At 35.9% G+C, this 16818-nt stretch overlaps 1 protein-coding gene across 2 annotated transcripts; it reads right to left on the bottom strand.

Annotated features, from left to right (window-relative positions):
- Nucleotides 1–469: 469 nt before the first annotated feature.
- On the bottom strand, nucleotides 470–6598 carry LOC141723728 (tryptophan aminotransferase-related protein 2-like). Of its 2 annotated transcripts, none has more exons than XM_074525604.1 (6): nucleotides 6464–6598; nucleotides 5920–6298; nucleotides 1984–2287; nucleotides 1522–1802; nucleotides 1035–1339; nucleotides 470–951 (listed from the first exon to the last, which is right to left on the bottom strand). In XM_074525604.1, exons 2-6 carry the CDS (start codon nucleotides 6204–6206, stop codon nucleotides 755–757), a joined length of 1374 nt encoding a protein of 457 aa, XP_074381705.1. In that variant the 5' UTR covers nucleotides 6207–6298; nucleotides 6464–6598; the 3' UTR covers nucleotides 470–754. The 2 variants fall into 2 exon arrangements, with proteins under 2 accessions (XP_074381705.1, XP_074381706.1); XM_074525605.1 differs by having other exon boundaries at nucleotides 6461–6533.
- Nucleotides 6599–16818: the final 10220 nt, after the last annotated feature.

The raw sequence follows: 16818 nt of genomic DNA, 5'->3' as shown, positions 1-16818 counted from the left end.
TACTTTGGCTAGATTCCCTATAAATGGAGATACATATTGCAATTCTATAAATAGAGCTACATATGCAAATTGCAAGAGGGGAGAAGTTGAGAGCGCAAAAAATACACCACTAACCCTAAGCAAGCCACCATTAAACACAACCACCACATCCTGTTCAATTTTCTAGCGAAAAACCACCATCACAAATCTTGTTTCTGGCTAGAAAACTCAAAATTTTCTAGCGAAAAACCACCATCACAAATCTTGTTTCTGGCTAGAAAACTCAAATTTTGCTGCTACCAAATTTCTCAATTAACACTGATTACCGAGGTTACATCACTCCATGATATGCGCTTAAATTGATAAGTAATTTATAAAACATTTCATCCTACAAATGGTTTGCTATTATTTATTGTGAACCACTCTTTTAGATATTCACATTAACCTAAAATTTGTGATATCAGAATATGGTTCTGATTCGCGACTAATATAAGCGAGAAATGCTGTACGTTTTCACTTGTAATTTATAACTGTAGTAGTACCCAATGAAATGCTCCAGAAATGCATGGTGTAATCTTTGCTTGAAGAATGGAAAAGATTTTGTGATTAACCATCCTCCAGCACTCTAGTATGAAATGTGAGTGCATGCACATTAACATAATCGTGCACTGTTATTATAAAAATAAACAATAAAGACAGTGCTGCACCTCTGTACACAACCCAGTCCTCTGTCTATCCCCTCCCCTTCCCCAGTTCATTCCAAACTTCAGAACTCTCAAGACTTCATACTAGACAATCTCAACAATCTCTCGGTGAATATCTTGAATTTGTTGTTGCTATCCAGCATGCTGATCCTCACATACTTGGGGCTAACCCCAAAGTGTTTTCCGCCTCTGGTTAGTATATTGTGGCTGCGGAAGAAATTTTCACAGTCCTCTACTGTTTCTTCCTCACATTTCAGCCATGCGAAAGCTACAAACGAAAAAATTTTAGTTTAAGATTTATATGATTACCTAACACTAAAGGCCAGTTTGGTTAAATGGGTCAGTAATTACCAGGCTGTGGCTCGAAAGTTTGTCCACTGAATGTGCACGTATCAGGTGTAAATTTGGGCAAACTGAATTTCTCACTTTTATCTACTACTGCTCTCAGTTCCTTCCACCTCTTTACCATGACACTGTAACTGTACTCGAAGAATCTTTCATCCTCTTTAACATTGCCAATGGAATCATAGTCATCAGACACAGTTTGCAAAATCCGTGCTGCTCGGAGCTGTGAATCTTTGGAAACGCCAATGGTGTTGATCTCTATGAATTTAGTCATCTTTTTGGCAATTTTTGGATCTCTAACAAGTGCCCACCTGAAATGTTATGTGATAGACGAAATATTAGCTCTGAATAGATACATCGCAATTCACAGGTATCACACTCAGTTTCAATTATGTACATATAGCTTGTCTGAGTTAACGGCTTAAGGTTTACTATAGTTAGTACTTAGTAGTGTATAACAGGGACATCCGTAAGATTAGGATGAGCAGCTTACCCTATGCGAGTCCCGGCATGACCAGTACTTTTGGAGATTGTAAAAAGCATTATATCTTCATCTGCTCGATGAGTGATTGGTGTATACTGAGGCCAGTAGTAAGCCAGATCATGAACTAGTATTCTTTTATCTCCTTTCGCCACAGCCAGCCTTATGGAGCCATCAGGATTGTTAGGAGAAGTGACAAGCTCGATGTATGGCTCATCAGTACAAAAATTGTATGCATCACCAGCCCATCTATGGATCCCAGACTTCAAGTAGTCCGTCATTAGTGGGTAGGACTACAAGCAATCAGCAAGTCAGTCACTCAGTAGTGAACTATACCAACAAAAAGACACTACAATTTGCAAAATTCATTTTATGGCATTACAAGGATATGAAGCAATTGTATATTAGCAATTGTTCAAGTGAATCCAAATGCCGCAATAATTTAATAAATAAACTGTAAGAAATAAATCTCACAGAATAGAATGGGGCAGCAGATACAACACTCATTGGCTCAGGACTGTCTGTGGGAGCTAAGGCATAGAGAACAGCCTGGTAGAGTTGTGAAGAACCTGTGCCTACTACAATGTAATGGTCTTCAGTTACGGCATTCCCGATTAAATTATGCAACCTGATAGCTGCCTTGGCAAATTCTGGCTCCAAAAACCAGCAAACATTTTTGACATCTGAAAAGTAACTTATAAATTGCCAGCCAGGTATCACAATTGTAGTTTTGTCCCCCATCTGCTTCCAATACTCCTCATACATTGTCGGATTGCCACTGCAGTTGATTTTTATAACATTAATGACTACATTGTTACTAAACAAGTAATTAATTAACTTTTTGAAATTCAGAAACTATATTAGAGCCAGTCCAATGCTAGTTGCATGATGCATGGCTATAGCCATTGCTACAAAATGACATCAAGAAGTGAATATTGATGCTATAATAAAACATGTATTCCAGCGTTAGGCAAAATGCAACCAATGATATCCGTATTTGATGATGTAGTATGTTAATTACTGTTCACTTCTCTCTATTTCTACTTAAGTGATGATCTGGCAATGATGGATATATCATGGTAGCAAAAGTAGAATCAGCTATTCATTTCTGCATATTTGCATTCAAATATGACATGCATTAAAGTGATCATTTTATGCATCTAGTTCCATATTATTGCAATGCATCGAATTACATCATTGCATTGGACTTTGCTCTGTGGCACCAAAAACTGTTTTTTGGTGCTAAAGCCTAAAATGAAACAAGCACTTCAAGAATAGTTACATGTTGCAATCAACTATTTTCAAATTTAACTAGCATCTCATCTAACTCTTTTAACTTTCTTTCAAAGGCAACCTTACGCTCCATTTCTAGTTGATTGATGACAAGATGCATACAGCCCGCATCTCTAGTGTAAATACAAGACCAATTAATTATGTACACCACTTTCCGTTAAACTATGGCCATGTACCAAAGTAGTATTTTTATACGTTTTATTCTATATTATAGCTATAGAAGTACATATAGCTATGCATCGAACTTGCTCTCGAATAAGTGTAGCTTGTGAACTTGTGACACAGACAAATTTGCATGGCCTAACCATGGCCCATATGCAGAATGGTCCATCTCTTCACCCCATTAAATAGGGCACATAACACAGTAGTACCACAATACATAATGAGAATGCAACCTATAACTGTCACTTCACAATGGTATAATTTAATTTTGGAAAGAAAGTAGGTTTGGAAGGGAAGAATTTGTGAGGTGCTGCTCTATCAGAATACAAATGATTGAAGTCGTGACTAGTTAAACATCAAATCTAGAATGTTCATTCAATTACCAAATTAACTGGAAAGAGACCCTAGTTTAAAGTTGATAAATAGAAATGATCACAAAAATATTGCACTAGTAGATTTGAAACAAAACAATCTTGTAACTAGCAAGTAGCAACTCTACACATTTAGTTGTAAAGACAAATATGATGCAACTGAACTTCACTTTTTTGTTATCTTTTCAATATATTGCAAGGAATGAGTACAACTAGATCTTCAAAATCTGTAAAAAGATCCTCATGTTTTTTTAAAAAAATTACAGCTTTAGAAAAGTTACTTTTGTATAATATATTTTACTTTAGAAAATTACAGATATATATTTTATAGCTGTCAAATACATTCTCTTAAAGTATACTCCCTTCCCTAGTACCAGATTTATTCAATGAATTTTTCAGTCCTGCCGAGGTTTCCAAACTAATTAATAATTTTATCCGTCATATATATTAAGTAACGAGTTCATCTAAACTCTCCATGTATTTGAATTTCAACACCCCCCTCCTTCTCAATTGACAAACATAACTAAACTTCACCAATACCAAATATAAGTATCAACAAATAATTAATTAAACAAATGAGGGCGTGAGAACTCAAAATATTAAAGTAAACATGGTCACTCAAGTAGTATCGGAACCGCAAGAGGTCCTCAAAATTATTCACGCGGATATAATAATAGTTTACTTCCTTGATATCAGTTTACACGCACATCAACTAATTATAAGAAGGGTTAACACATCATTGCAGTATCATGACCCCCTAATTAAATTCGTGTATATACCTGAATTGAACCTAGGATGTTAAGTACCTAGGGTACCGGACGGGCTGGGCAGTCATCGAAAGAGTTAGTTGTCTGAAAATAAAATCTTAACTAAAGATCCGGTACATCACGGGTCAATGGGGGGTTAAAGACGAGCTGGGTAATAATGAGACATAGTGGTGGGTTGTTTGTTTTAATAAAAAATTATACTAGTAGTGTAAATTATGTCGTCTTCTTTTTTAATACTAAAATGAACTCTACACTAGGTAGCATGGAGGACCACGCAGAAGGTGCACGTTAGAGAGGTGTAAAGAAAACAGTAAAGAAACTCAGTCAGCCTCGGGAACGCCGACAACGAAGGGGTCCGTCCAACGCTGTCAGCTACCAAACAAATGCATCCCCCCACCCCCTCCATCGGAATTCACAACACTGTTTTACATGCATTTTTATACGTGTATTTGCATTGACACGTCTCTTTCCTCTCTTCCCTCACATTTCTGACATATTAGCACATAAACCTAGCGCATGTTAGCATCGCCCGTGCAGGTGCTCTTCTCCTTGCTAACTAGAGACAGGTCCAGTAATTTCATATTTTATAAATGAAAAAAAAAACCGTCCGGTGAACGATTTATTATCGGCCCATATTTCACTCTTGACTTGCTTAGAAGTAAGAACCTAAGATTTGGTATTTGTTTCCCTATAATGAAAACATACATATAAAATGTTATAGAGATCCTGTGGTCCGTTTTATATAAGAGCGTTTTGATTTTTTTAACCATACTTTCAAGAGTTTTAAATGTGTAGTAAAAATGAAAAAAAAAAGAAGATAAACGCTCAATTGATCGGAGAGTGTAATAGTTACTAATTAGCATGGTAAATATTGATCTGAAATCGGGTGACTCAGGCAGGTGAGTATGGAATATTAGAGACAAATCGTTTGAATTTAAATAAGTACTCGGGATCGGAGAGTGTAATAGTTACTAATTAGCATGGTAAATAGTGATCTGAAATCGGGTGACTCAGGCGAGTGAGTATGGAATATCAGAGACAAATCGTTTGAATTCAAAGAAGTACTCGATCAAATACTCGGATGCTCACGGAAGAATATTCTAGAAATCAATTCTATACTTGAATTTTGAAGACACCGCTGAGTTGTACGGATTTCCAAATTTGATAACTGTAGGAAGTTCTATATAAAGTGATGATGTATGCAATATGCTTATAATTAGCACTCTTCTATGTCATTGAAATTTAATTGATGTCATAGAAAATGAAAATAGCCCCGCCCCGCCCCGCATCTACAGTCTCGCTAAAGCATGATCCCACTATGATAATAAAACATTAAACATCCATCTATCATATGCTAGAGACATGTACAACTCGAACACCACTAAAAAAAATAACCCAAAAGACCCAATATATTAAAAGTAGCAACTGCCGATCTGCCACAGCATTAATAAATTAATGTACTCCTGGTGCGGCAAACCGCAAGCATAATAGTATGCTTTAGATACTCGACATGTCCCAAACATCTTATTTATTTTTTACTATGTTTTCTGTTAAGCCGTATTAATTTAATTTATGATTACTTCACTTTTATTAAAATATTGTTTTCATTTCGCTCACAATTCTTAGAAACTATTCACTCCTATGTTAATATATTTTGGAATATTCGAATGCATAATATTTACTACAATGTCATTTATATCATAAATTACAAATCGATCAAGGTTCTTATTCCCCTTAACGAGGTTAGAATCGTGGGAAAGCAGAAAGATAAATCGTGAAAAAGAGAGCAGGAGGGGATGAGGTAAAAGAGAACTTACTGATCAAGGTCAATAATAACACCACTATCACCGTCCCCACCGTTGAGAACATCCGTACCAGAAGTAGTTGTGTCAAACGGGGTTCTACTCCTGCTAACATGCGCATCTCTTGTTGAAACATAACTACTGCTACTTCCGGTGTCCAAACAAACCATGCTAATCTTGTTTTCTTGATCTTCATCTTCTTGATACAACACTTTGGATATCAATACCACATTTAAAGCCACTGACAACATTAAAACCACTTTCAAATCCAACCCCATTAAACTCTTATTAGGCTTCCCCATATATACAGTGCGAAGATCAAGGATGCGTTATAAGAATGGTGTATATAGAATAGATTCAGTGTTGTGACAACGTGTTGTGTTTCTCTTTGGCTCTGTACAATATTTATAAAAAAAAAATAGAGAAGTTAAGAGTATGTTGTAATGGAGAGTGCGATGAAAAAGAGAGGAAAAGGAAGTCGAAAGCTTAGCTTCGCATAGCTGTAGGTTTATATGTTTAATGTGTTTGCGTGGTTGGAATGGAATATAAATACTACTACCTGTTTCACTCTGCCCAATCTCCCTCTCCTTCCTTCTCTCTTGAATATTTATCTGTTATCTAGGATTAAACTCATCACTTCAAATTATACCATATTCGGTATGTGGACGGACTCTTTACAGTCTACAGAGTATTGATACGTATTACAGTATACTTGCACGCCCAGATGCGAGTCTATCCGCCTGTATTTTAGCCGAACTTTAAAAAATCCAATTTTTTTAAAAATATATTGGGTCAGCCTTTTTTAAAAATCGGGCCGGATCGATGATTATGGGATTCCTAAAAAATATATGGCCCGTTTTAGGCCTGCGGGTCGGGCCGGATCGGTGTGAGGTTCCTAAACCGGACTTTATCCGGGCGTTTTATTTATATAATAAAAATTATTTTTTATATTTTATAACTCGAACTATAAGTAGTTTAAATATCGGAGAAAATAATATCTTAATATATCAGATAAAATAGTTTATACACCGAAATAAATAATTATTTTTTAATAAAATATATAAATAATCATATATACCTTAATTTTTTCTAATATTATAACATAATTTAAAATTTATAAAAAGTATTGCATATTTTTAAAATAAATAAAAAAAATTGGTTTTTAATCGAGTTTTTCAAAATACCCGGATTTTTATCCCCACTTTTTTAGATCTGGACTTTTATTCGTGTTTTGTTAAATCCGGATTTTTCGGATTTTGGTCCGGGCCGGATTTTCGAAAAAAAAGGGCCCCATTAAAACCCGCGGGCTGTGCCGAATGGTTCCGGGCTTTTCAGACTTTTCTCCGGATCGGATTGGATTTCGGGTTTCAGATTTTTTGAACTACTCTACTTGCACGGGTCTTTGTTTAAATATTAATAAATTTAATACAAGTAATAAAATATTAAAATTAATTAATTTAGAACTTGGGTTAATGATAATATAAATGTTTGTTGTTTCCTGTAAAATTAATTTGAGAAATATATTCTTTTAATATTTGAATTTAACGATCATAATCATCATTTGATTAAAAATATTTGATGATTTGAATTAAAAGATGTAACTAAACCAAATTAAATAAGGGGTATATTAAATTGATTATTATAATTTAGAATATATATCAAATTTAAAATCAAATATCAGATTTTATTAAGCATCCACCCCGGGTCGAATATCTGGTCATAACGGCCACTGTATCGATCATTTATTATTTATTATATTATGAAAATAAACAAGCTCAAACTTAACTTGATAAACGTTCAATTAAACATGATTTAACTCGAATTTGAGATCAAATGTGGTCGCTAGAAAATATTTGTTAAAAAACGAGTTTGAACAGAGCAATTAGAATTCTTTTGGGATAAACTTTTAAGACTCATGCTTAAAAAGTCATATCTAGATATATTTATCATTTTTAATAGCTATCTCAAATAAATATCTAAAAAGCCATATTTAGACATAATTAACATTTTTAGGTCATATATAATTATTGGGTTAAACATCAAGTAGATAATTGATTGCGTCCAAATAACTTAAGTACGTCATTTATTACAAATTTGACTCAAAATTACAATTAACTAATTTAATTTGATCTTTTCGATAAAGTCAAAAATTAAAATTACTCAAAATTGAAAAATGGTAACATAGAATGGTAGAGTTCATTTTGGGCTTCAATATGTGTTAGGTATGAATACAACACAGAGAGAGGGTGAATGTGTTTTGGCTTAAATGTTTGATTTTCGATCGACTTAGGCTTTAGCAGTTGGTAGTTGTTAATGATTTAGTAGAACGGATGTTAAACATAAATAGCTGTGCAAATATGTAAAACAAAGATCTTCAAAACTCACTTAATTTTATATTAAAAATCAAGCAGTGTTTTGCTACAAAATCTCTAAATTCTTGTTTTAGAACTTAGCTTCTTTCTTGAGAGAGAACACACAATTTTCTATTCTGATTATTCTAATTAACTAGAGGACCAATGTTAACTTTATAACTCAGTTAACTGCTGGTTTACACGGTGGATAATAAACATGCTATTAGCTTTTCTAAACTGTCATTTGTCATTTCTATTTATAGAAAAACAATTCTTCAATTTCTGGCTTAGCATATCTTTAGCTTCCCGTGATTACTTTAATCTTCTCTGTCAGTTAATCTTTGCCATTGATCTTGCACATCTCTCAAGCTGCTTTTTGTAGACTTGTCAATCCAGCTGTGTGAATTGTTCGTTGATTTGCAACCTTGGATATTAAACTGTTATGCAATTCTGTACTTAGAGAAATTTCTTCACTTCGAGATCTCCAATTAAGCTGTAGAGAACTCGACATCTCGATAGGCATGTTGGCTTGTCGATATCTCTGAAACTTCATTGTTAACTTGACTTATCGACAACTCTGAGTTTTCTAGTGAATTTTGGTTTATCGATAACTCAGAGTTCTCTAATGGACTTTTGTTTATCGATAACTCAGAGTTCTCTAATGAATGTATACTTGTCGATATCTCTGAGTTCTCGACAGACAATTCCTGAGTTCTCTACACCCGATGGATGTTGCTTATCCGTCGGGTAGACATTGCTCATCCGTCGAGTAGATATTGCTCATCCGTCGAGTAGATATTGTTCATCCGTCGAGTAGATATTGCTCATCCGTCGAGTAGATATTGCTCATCCGTCGGGTAGATGTTATTCATTCGTCAGTACTCTCTGGAGTTTAAATGACTTCTCGATAAGTCATTCTGGAGTTCTCGAATAATTTCTCTATAACACTAATTCTGTGACTTGTAGAGATCTTGACTTAGAATGTTTTACACCAAACAGATTTATTCAACTCCAAACTTCTTCATAATTCTTCTGAGGCATGATCTTCTTGATCTTCTTCCAGATAGAATTCTTAGGCTTGACACTGTTTAGGAAAAAATGCTCCAGTCTGCTCCATTTATATTTTACAGACATTAAGTGTTACAAGTATGAATTACAGATTAAGGTTACAATACAACTAATCTTAGGGTTGTTAGTACGACTTAGTCTTGTTATGATACAGGCATGTCTTGCACAACAATCTCCCCCAATTTGTGAGAAGATTGCTAAAATCTTAATCTGGCTTAGGATATCAAGCTAAAATCCCTATCCTATAACTTGACAAAGAGCCAACTTTTATATTCAGAAATCTTCCATCCTTTGATATTCTGCTCTTGCCTGCTGCCTTCAACTCTTCTGATCTTCTGATATACTCAGATCATAGATGTTGATGATATTATTAGCTCCAGTAATCTTTGACATTGTTCTGAGGCATAATTCTTTGACATCATCTATTATATATTACAATCTCCCCCAACTTGTTCATTATAAAATTATGCACAAGTTCTGATTGATGATGTCAAAACTTTAACTAAATGCAGAAACCAAAACCAGTCTTCCCATCAGGTCTTCTTTTGTTGAGTTGCATTTAGATTTATTCAACATCCATTAGCTGTTTTGGCATTTAGATATATTCTCCCCCCTTTTTGACATTATCTCCAGGAAGAAAAATCCAGCTAAATGCACATTGTTCAAGCTGCTGTCATTGTCCATTTGGAACACTGTCTGCAGCTTCAAGCTTCATTGAGATTCATGGTGATAAGTTTTAAACAAATGAAGTGTCACTTAGATCTGCAGAAAAATTTGTTAGTGATAAAAGTCCTAAGCTCTCTGTTCTTTTGAATAAATAGGCTCATCAATTCTCACTGCACTAGTCTCATGACTTTTGAGAGTCAGAGTTCCCTCACAAGGATTACTAAATCCATACATTCATCTACCTCTCCTTTTGCCAGAAAGGATCCTGCCTCTCTTATTCTTTATTTTTCACTCAATCTTTTCTCTTATCCTCACATGAAAGGCTCAAATGTTGTTTGACCTACAGAAATAAGAGGTGGCTGAGAAGAGGTAATCTGTGATCATATGATTAGAGGAAGACCAAATAGGGCTAATCATACTCATTTCACCAGAAAAATGAGTGCATAAGCATCTATGACTGGGGTCACAGTTTGACTCACAGATTGCTCTGTGGTTGTGATAGTGTGTTGTCCTCCACTTGTAATGAGAACCTCCAATGGAATTGGAGAGGATTTGACTGGGTTACTGTCATGTACACCAGCCTCAAACCTTTGTGCACCTTGCAGAGCACTGTCACATAAATGTGATGAACTTGCCTCTCTTATAACAGGGTCATTGGCAATTGTACTCCTAGCTTCAATTGTGAAGAAAATTTTAGCTAGGGTTTTGAGGGGAGTTGTTCCTTCTAGAGGAACCTCCAATTGAATTGGAGAGGATTTAGATAGCTCTCCCTCAAGAGTACTACCCTCAAACCTATTCATCTGTGAAGATGATTGTACACATGAAGGTGCAAGAGTAACCTTGGGGTCTTCAGTAAAAACTGATGAAACCCCCATGTTTGTGATGGTGTCATCAAGGTCTACCCCAACTAGTAGCCTCTCACCATCTAGATGTTGGTTCTGGGTGGTGAGCACAGTTTCATGAACCATGTCACTTGAGTGTTGGTGCACTTGAGAATCAGATTCAAGTGCTCTATATGATGAAGAAATTTGGGAGATGAGAGAAGTTTGCTCAGTTGTGAGTGTTGGCAGCTCCCCCTGAATGGATGAGGGAGCTTCAAGTGATGTGCCCTCACTGTGTGTGCCATCCTTATTTCTTCTACCATACACTCTAGGTGCAGGTTGTGTTGACTCAGTACAAGATGCATTGTGGTGAATGCTCTTTTTAATAGATACACCCTGTTGAGAGGATGCATCTAGTAACTATTTACTCCCCATTTGTTCAACTGTGTCCTTTTGGGAGGACACAGAGGTGTCTAGAGTGGTCAACTCTGGTAACTTACTCTTCTTTGGTTTCTTGACCAAGGGTGACTCTGGTTCAGTTTGAAGTGTTTCGCTCTCATTTACAACAACAAAGGTTGGTTCCTTTCTCTTCTTTTTACTCACTTCAGTCTTTTGAGAGACTAAAGTGGTTGGATTGCTAACATCTAGAGGTGTAAAAGAAAGGGTTGCAGCCTTGGAAGGTCCCTGTTGGTGTGCCTGTGTTTGTGCTTCCACAGGCTCAGGAACCATGGCTGAACTAGCAAATTTAGGAGCCCTCATGTCTGGCATAGGGTAAGGATAAGTCCTGAATCTCTCCAACATAAATGGAGTGATTCTGAGACTCACACTCACCTTATTCTTTGAAGTAAGTGAGCCAAATATGATTTTGGACACTTGCTTGCAATTGCCAATTCTACTACAATCAATACCAGCTAACAAATGTATGTCATTGACTTTATGAGCTAAAGTAGACATAATAAACCTTGGCAAAAAGATTTCTTTACCTCTATTCTTCAAAGGCATAGTAAGCCTGGTAGCCAGCTCCTCCAGAATTAGACCTCCAACATTCAGATGCCTGTTGTGAGCTATTGAGAACAACAACTTCTGCACCACACTTGAGATGTTGTCAAAGCCAGTTTTTGTGCAAGTGAAAGCCCTTACTACAGAATCAAACACAAAGGACCATTCCTTCCTAAGGTTTGTTCTGTTCAGGCTTGCCAAGTTGATTGAGCCACTGTAGTTGATGAAGTCCATGAATTCACTCAGCTCATCTGCAGTTGGCATCTCTCCATAATTCTCAGTTCGCAATCTCAGGGCTGTATTCACATCAGCAGCTGAAAACTCAATTTCCTGGCCTCCAATTGTGCATGTGACTACCATAGAAGTGACATTCTCTAGAATAACTGTCCTAGTTATAGCTGATGTCCAGAATTCATGAAGAACGTCCAAATACAGCACAGGACTTGCAGTTAAAGCACCTGCAATGTAGGATTTAGAAAGAAACTTCACAAACCCCTTGAAACTATCAGGGGCTTGGTTAGCATCAAGAAAAGCAATAAAGTTAGTTCCCTTCTCTGGAATGATAGCTCTAACAATGTTTTGTGCCATTGTAGTGTTTAGAAGTAGTGGGTAAGAAAAAGTTTTGAGAAAGGAACAAAAACGAGAGAGAAATCTCCTTTTGTTTGAAAGCTAGGTCACTTGAGATCTCGAGAAGGTGTAAGTACAGTGTGTGTATCGAGAAGTCTGGGTATTTATAGAAAAAGGTAAAATACTTATCGAGAAGTCAAATAAACATTTGATATTAAACTTATCGAGAAGTAATTTTAAATATGAAAAAAGTACATTCGAGAAGTCAAGTGACTTATCGAGAACTCTGATAAATGCCCAGTTTGTCCAAAAAAGACTGAAATAGTTCTAATTTATTTGAATTGAATCAAATTGAAATCAGAATAAATTTTCCAAAAGTATTTGTCTAAAATAATTCATTGAATTAAATTATTTTAGCTCTGAGTTATTAATAAGTCTCAAAATATCCTTGTCGAGAACTCTGTGAATTAACATTATTAGAAAACTCTACATGGTCTTTATCGATAAGTCATAATAGAGCTTATCGAGAAGTCATTCGAGAAGTCTGTAAATAGACTTATCGAGGACTCACTCGAGAACTCTAAAATGACTTGTCGACAAGTCATTTTGACTTATCGAGAACTCAGTTCTCTATACCTTTGAGTACTGTTTTTCTGCCTTGTGCTAATTTTTACACATTTAAGATGTAAATTAACAACTAAGCAGTTTACTTAGAATTTGAAATATTCTAAGTTAATTTTTGAGTTTTTAAAGAAAAATAAATATACAGAGATTTTGAAATATTTATAATTCATATTTCAGTTAATTTCCAATTAAATCAAACTGGGTTGATTTATTAGAAATTAATCTGCTGCAAAATATTAGCTGAGTTCTTGCCTTAGGATGAAGAATTGAGCATTCCAATTTCACTCACAAGTCTAGTGAAGGTTGCTTCATCCAAAGGTTTAGTAAAAATGTCAGCTAATTATTTTTCTGTTTGAACAAAAATGAGCTCAATGGTACCATTTGTAGCATGTTCCCTGATAAAATGGTACCTAACATCAATGTGCTTTGTTCTAGAATGATTAGCTGGATTAGCTACTATAGACATGGCACTAGTATTGTCACACATAATAGGAATTTTGTGTAACACTAGACCATAGTCCATTAGCTAATTTCTAATCCAAAGCACTTGAGCACAACAACTTCCAGCAGCTATATATTCAGCCTCAGCTGTGGAAGTTGACACAGATTGTTGTTTTTTACTATACCAGGACACAAGTCTTTGACCAAGAAATTGACAGCTTCCACTAGTACTTTTCCTATCAACCCTGCATCCAGCAAAATCTGCATCTGTGTATCCAACAGCTTCATAACCAGTTCCCTTAGGATACCATAATCCCAAGTTTGGAGTTCCCTTTAAGTATCTGAAAATCCTTTTGACAGCCATCAAATGTGATTCCTTTGGATTGGCTTGAAATCTGGCACATAGACAAGTAGCAAACATGATGTCTGGTCTACTAGCAGTCAAATACAGTAATGATCCAATCATCCCTCTATAACTTGAAATATCTACACTCTTGCCTTTCTTGTCTTCATCCAACCTGGTTGCAGTAGACATTGGTGTAGATGCTGGTGAGCTATCCACCATACCAAATTTCTTCAATAAGTCATTCACATATTTGGTTTGGCTGATGAAAATACCATCACTTCTTTCACTAACTTGAAGGCCAATGAAGTAACTCAATTCTCTCATCATGCTCATTTCATACTCACTCTGCATTAGCCTAGATAATCTTTGACAAAGCTTTTCATTTATAGATCCAAAGATGATATCATCCACATAGATTTGAACTAGGATCATATCTTTACCATACTTCTTGTAGAAGAGAGTCTTATCAATAGTACCTCTGATAAAACCATGTTTGAGTAGAAATTCTGACAGTGTGTCATACCAGGCTCTTGGTGCCTGTTTCAGTCCATATAGAGCCTTGAGTAATTTGTAAACAAATTTAGGAAATTCTGGATCTTCAAAGCCAGGTGGTTGTTGCACATAAACTTCTTCGTCTAGTTCACCATTGAGAAAAGCACTCTTGACATCCATTTGATACACCTTGAAATTTGAATGTGCAGCAAATGCCAGAAAAATTCTTATTGCTTCTAGTCTTGCAACAGGAGCAAAAGTCTCATCATAGTCAATTCCCTCTTATTGTGAGTAGCCTTTAGCAACCAGCCTTGCTTTGTTTCTAGTAACAATTCCATTTTCATCCATTTTGTTCCTGTACACCCACTTAGTTCCAATTATGCTTCTGTTCTTTGGTGCAGGGACTAATTTCCAAACTTTGTTTCTCTCAAACTGATCCAGCTCCTCCTGTATGGCACATATCTAGTCAGGATCCAATAGGGCTTCTTCAGTTTTCTTGGGCTCTACTTGAGATAGAAAACATGCATGTAGGCATTCATTAGCAGTTGCACTTCTAGTTCTCACACCAGCTGAGGGATCACCAATAATAGCTTCTACTGTATGACTGCTATCCCACTTTCTGGTGTGTGTCTGTTGACTAGTGCCTTCATCATTTTCTTCAGTATTACCATGACTGTCATTTCCATTTTCTCCTTCTCCCCCTGAGTTTGTGCCATCAAATTCAGGTGTCTAAAGAGAGCTTTCATTTCCATGATTTTGTTCAAAGGTTTCTTTATTTGTCACTTGTTGTGTCACAACTTCATCTTCCTCATCAGAATCACTATCAATGGTTAGATTTCCAAATACAAGGGCTTCAGCATCATTTACATCAAGACATTCCAAGCCTGGACACTTGTCATCATCAAAAATCACATCTGTGCTTTCCATAATTTTCTTTTGATCAATCACATAAACTTTATAGGCTGTTCTTTCCAATGAATATCCCAGAAAAATTGCTTCAAAAACTTTAGAGTCAAATTTTCCCACATATTCAAAGTTGTCTTTTAGAATATAATACTTGCTTCCAAACACATGTAGATGCTTCACTGTAGGCTTCCTATTAGACATGATTGAGTAGGGTGATTTGCCATGAGCTTTGTTGATGAGATATCTGTTTTGAGTGTAGCATGCAGTATTAACAGCCTCTTCCCAAAAACTAGTTGGCAACTGAGCATCTTGTAGCAAAGTTCTAGCAGCTTCAACCAATGTTCTATTTTTCCTCTCAACTACTCCATTCTGTTGAGGTGTTCTAGCTGCTGAAAATTCTTGAACAATGCCTTTGCTTTTGCAGAATTCACTTAATGTTGAGTTTCTGAATTCTGTTCCATTATTACTTCTCAATCTTTTCACACTAACCTTTCCTTCAGCTTGCTTCTCAATTTTCTTGATGTGCTCAATTATAATGTTTGGAGTTTCATCTTTAGAGTACATGAACTCAACCCAAGTGTATCTTGAAAAATCATCAACCATGACAAGGGCATATTTGTTCCTTGAAATGGACAAGACATTTACTGGCCCAAACAAGTCCATGTGAATAAGTTGCAGATGTGCACTTATAGAATTCACAGATTTTGACTTGTGACTTGATCATTTCATTTTTCCTTTCTGACAAGCTTCACAAACTTCCAGTTGAGCAAATTCCAGACTGGGCATGTCTCTCACACGTTCCTTCTTGACTAAGGTGTTGATTGCTTTGAAATTCAAGTGAGATAGTTTTTTATGCCACAGTTTGCTTTGCTCTTCTGATGCCTTGGTGTAGAAACAACACACTCCATCCTTATTTATTGAGTTTAAGTCTGCAACAAACAAGCTTCCCTTTCTTACTCCCTTAAGAGCAATTTCACCAGTCTTTTTGCTAATAAGAGCACAATCTTCTTTGTTGAAAACAACTTGAAAACCTCTGTCTGCAAATTGACTAACACTTAGAAGATTTACTTCTAATCCAGCAACTAGTGCTACATCTTCAATGACAACATTTCCAGAAACAATCTTGCCATATCCCATTATAAATCCTTTGCTGTTGTCTCCAAATGTCACCAAAGGGCCATCCATCTCCTCAAATTGTGATAGCAGGGCCTTATCACCTGTCATATGCCTGGAACATCCACTATCAATGATCCATATGACCTTCTTCCCTTTGCCCTGCACACAATGATGATTAAGTGTGTTTAGCTACCCAAGCTGTGTTGGGCACTTTCTTCTTGTTAACTGATTTTGCAGAAATAGAATGAGAATTTTGAGATAAAATGGAATTCATAGACTGTTGAGCATTTTCTCTTTCAGATATAGAACCAACTTTTGATTCTATGAGATCAATTCTCAATTTGTTGCAACTCTTCATCACTTTCATGTTGCAGGGAATGCAGTCAAACTTGTCACAGAATGAATAGGGATCATTTGCCTTAGCTTCATTGTACTTGCAGACTCCTTCAGATGAATTGCTAACAGTCTTTTTACAAAGATGAGTTAGGTGATTCATTGATCCACAATTCTCACACCT

This window comes from Apium graveolens, chromosome 5, assembly GCF_009905375.1.
Source record: "Apium graveolens cultivar Ventura chromosome 5, ASM990537v1, whole genome shotgun sequence".
Classification (NCBI taxonomy): Eukaryota; Viridiplantae; Streptophyta; class Magnoliopsida; order Apiales; family Apiaceae; genus Apium; species Apium graveolens.
This window is presented reverse-complemented; position numbering and strand designations above follow the sequence as displayed.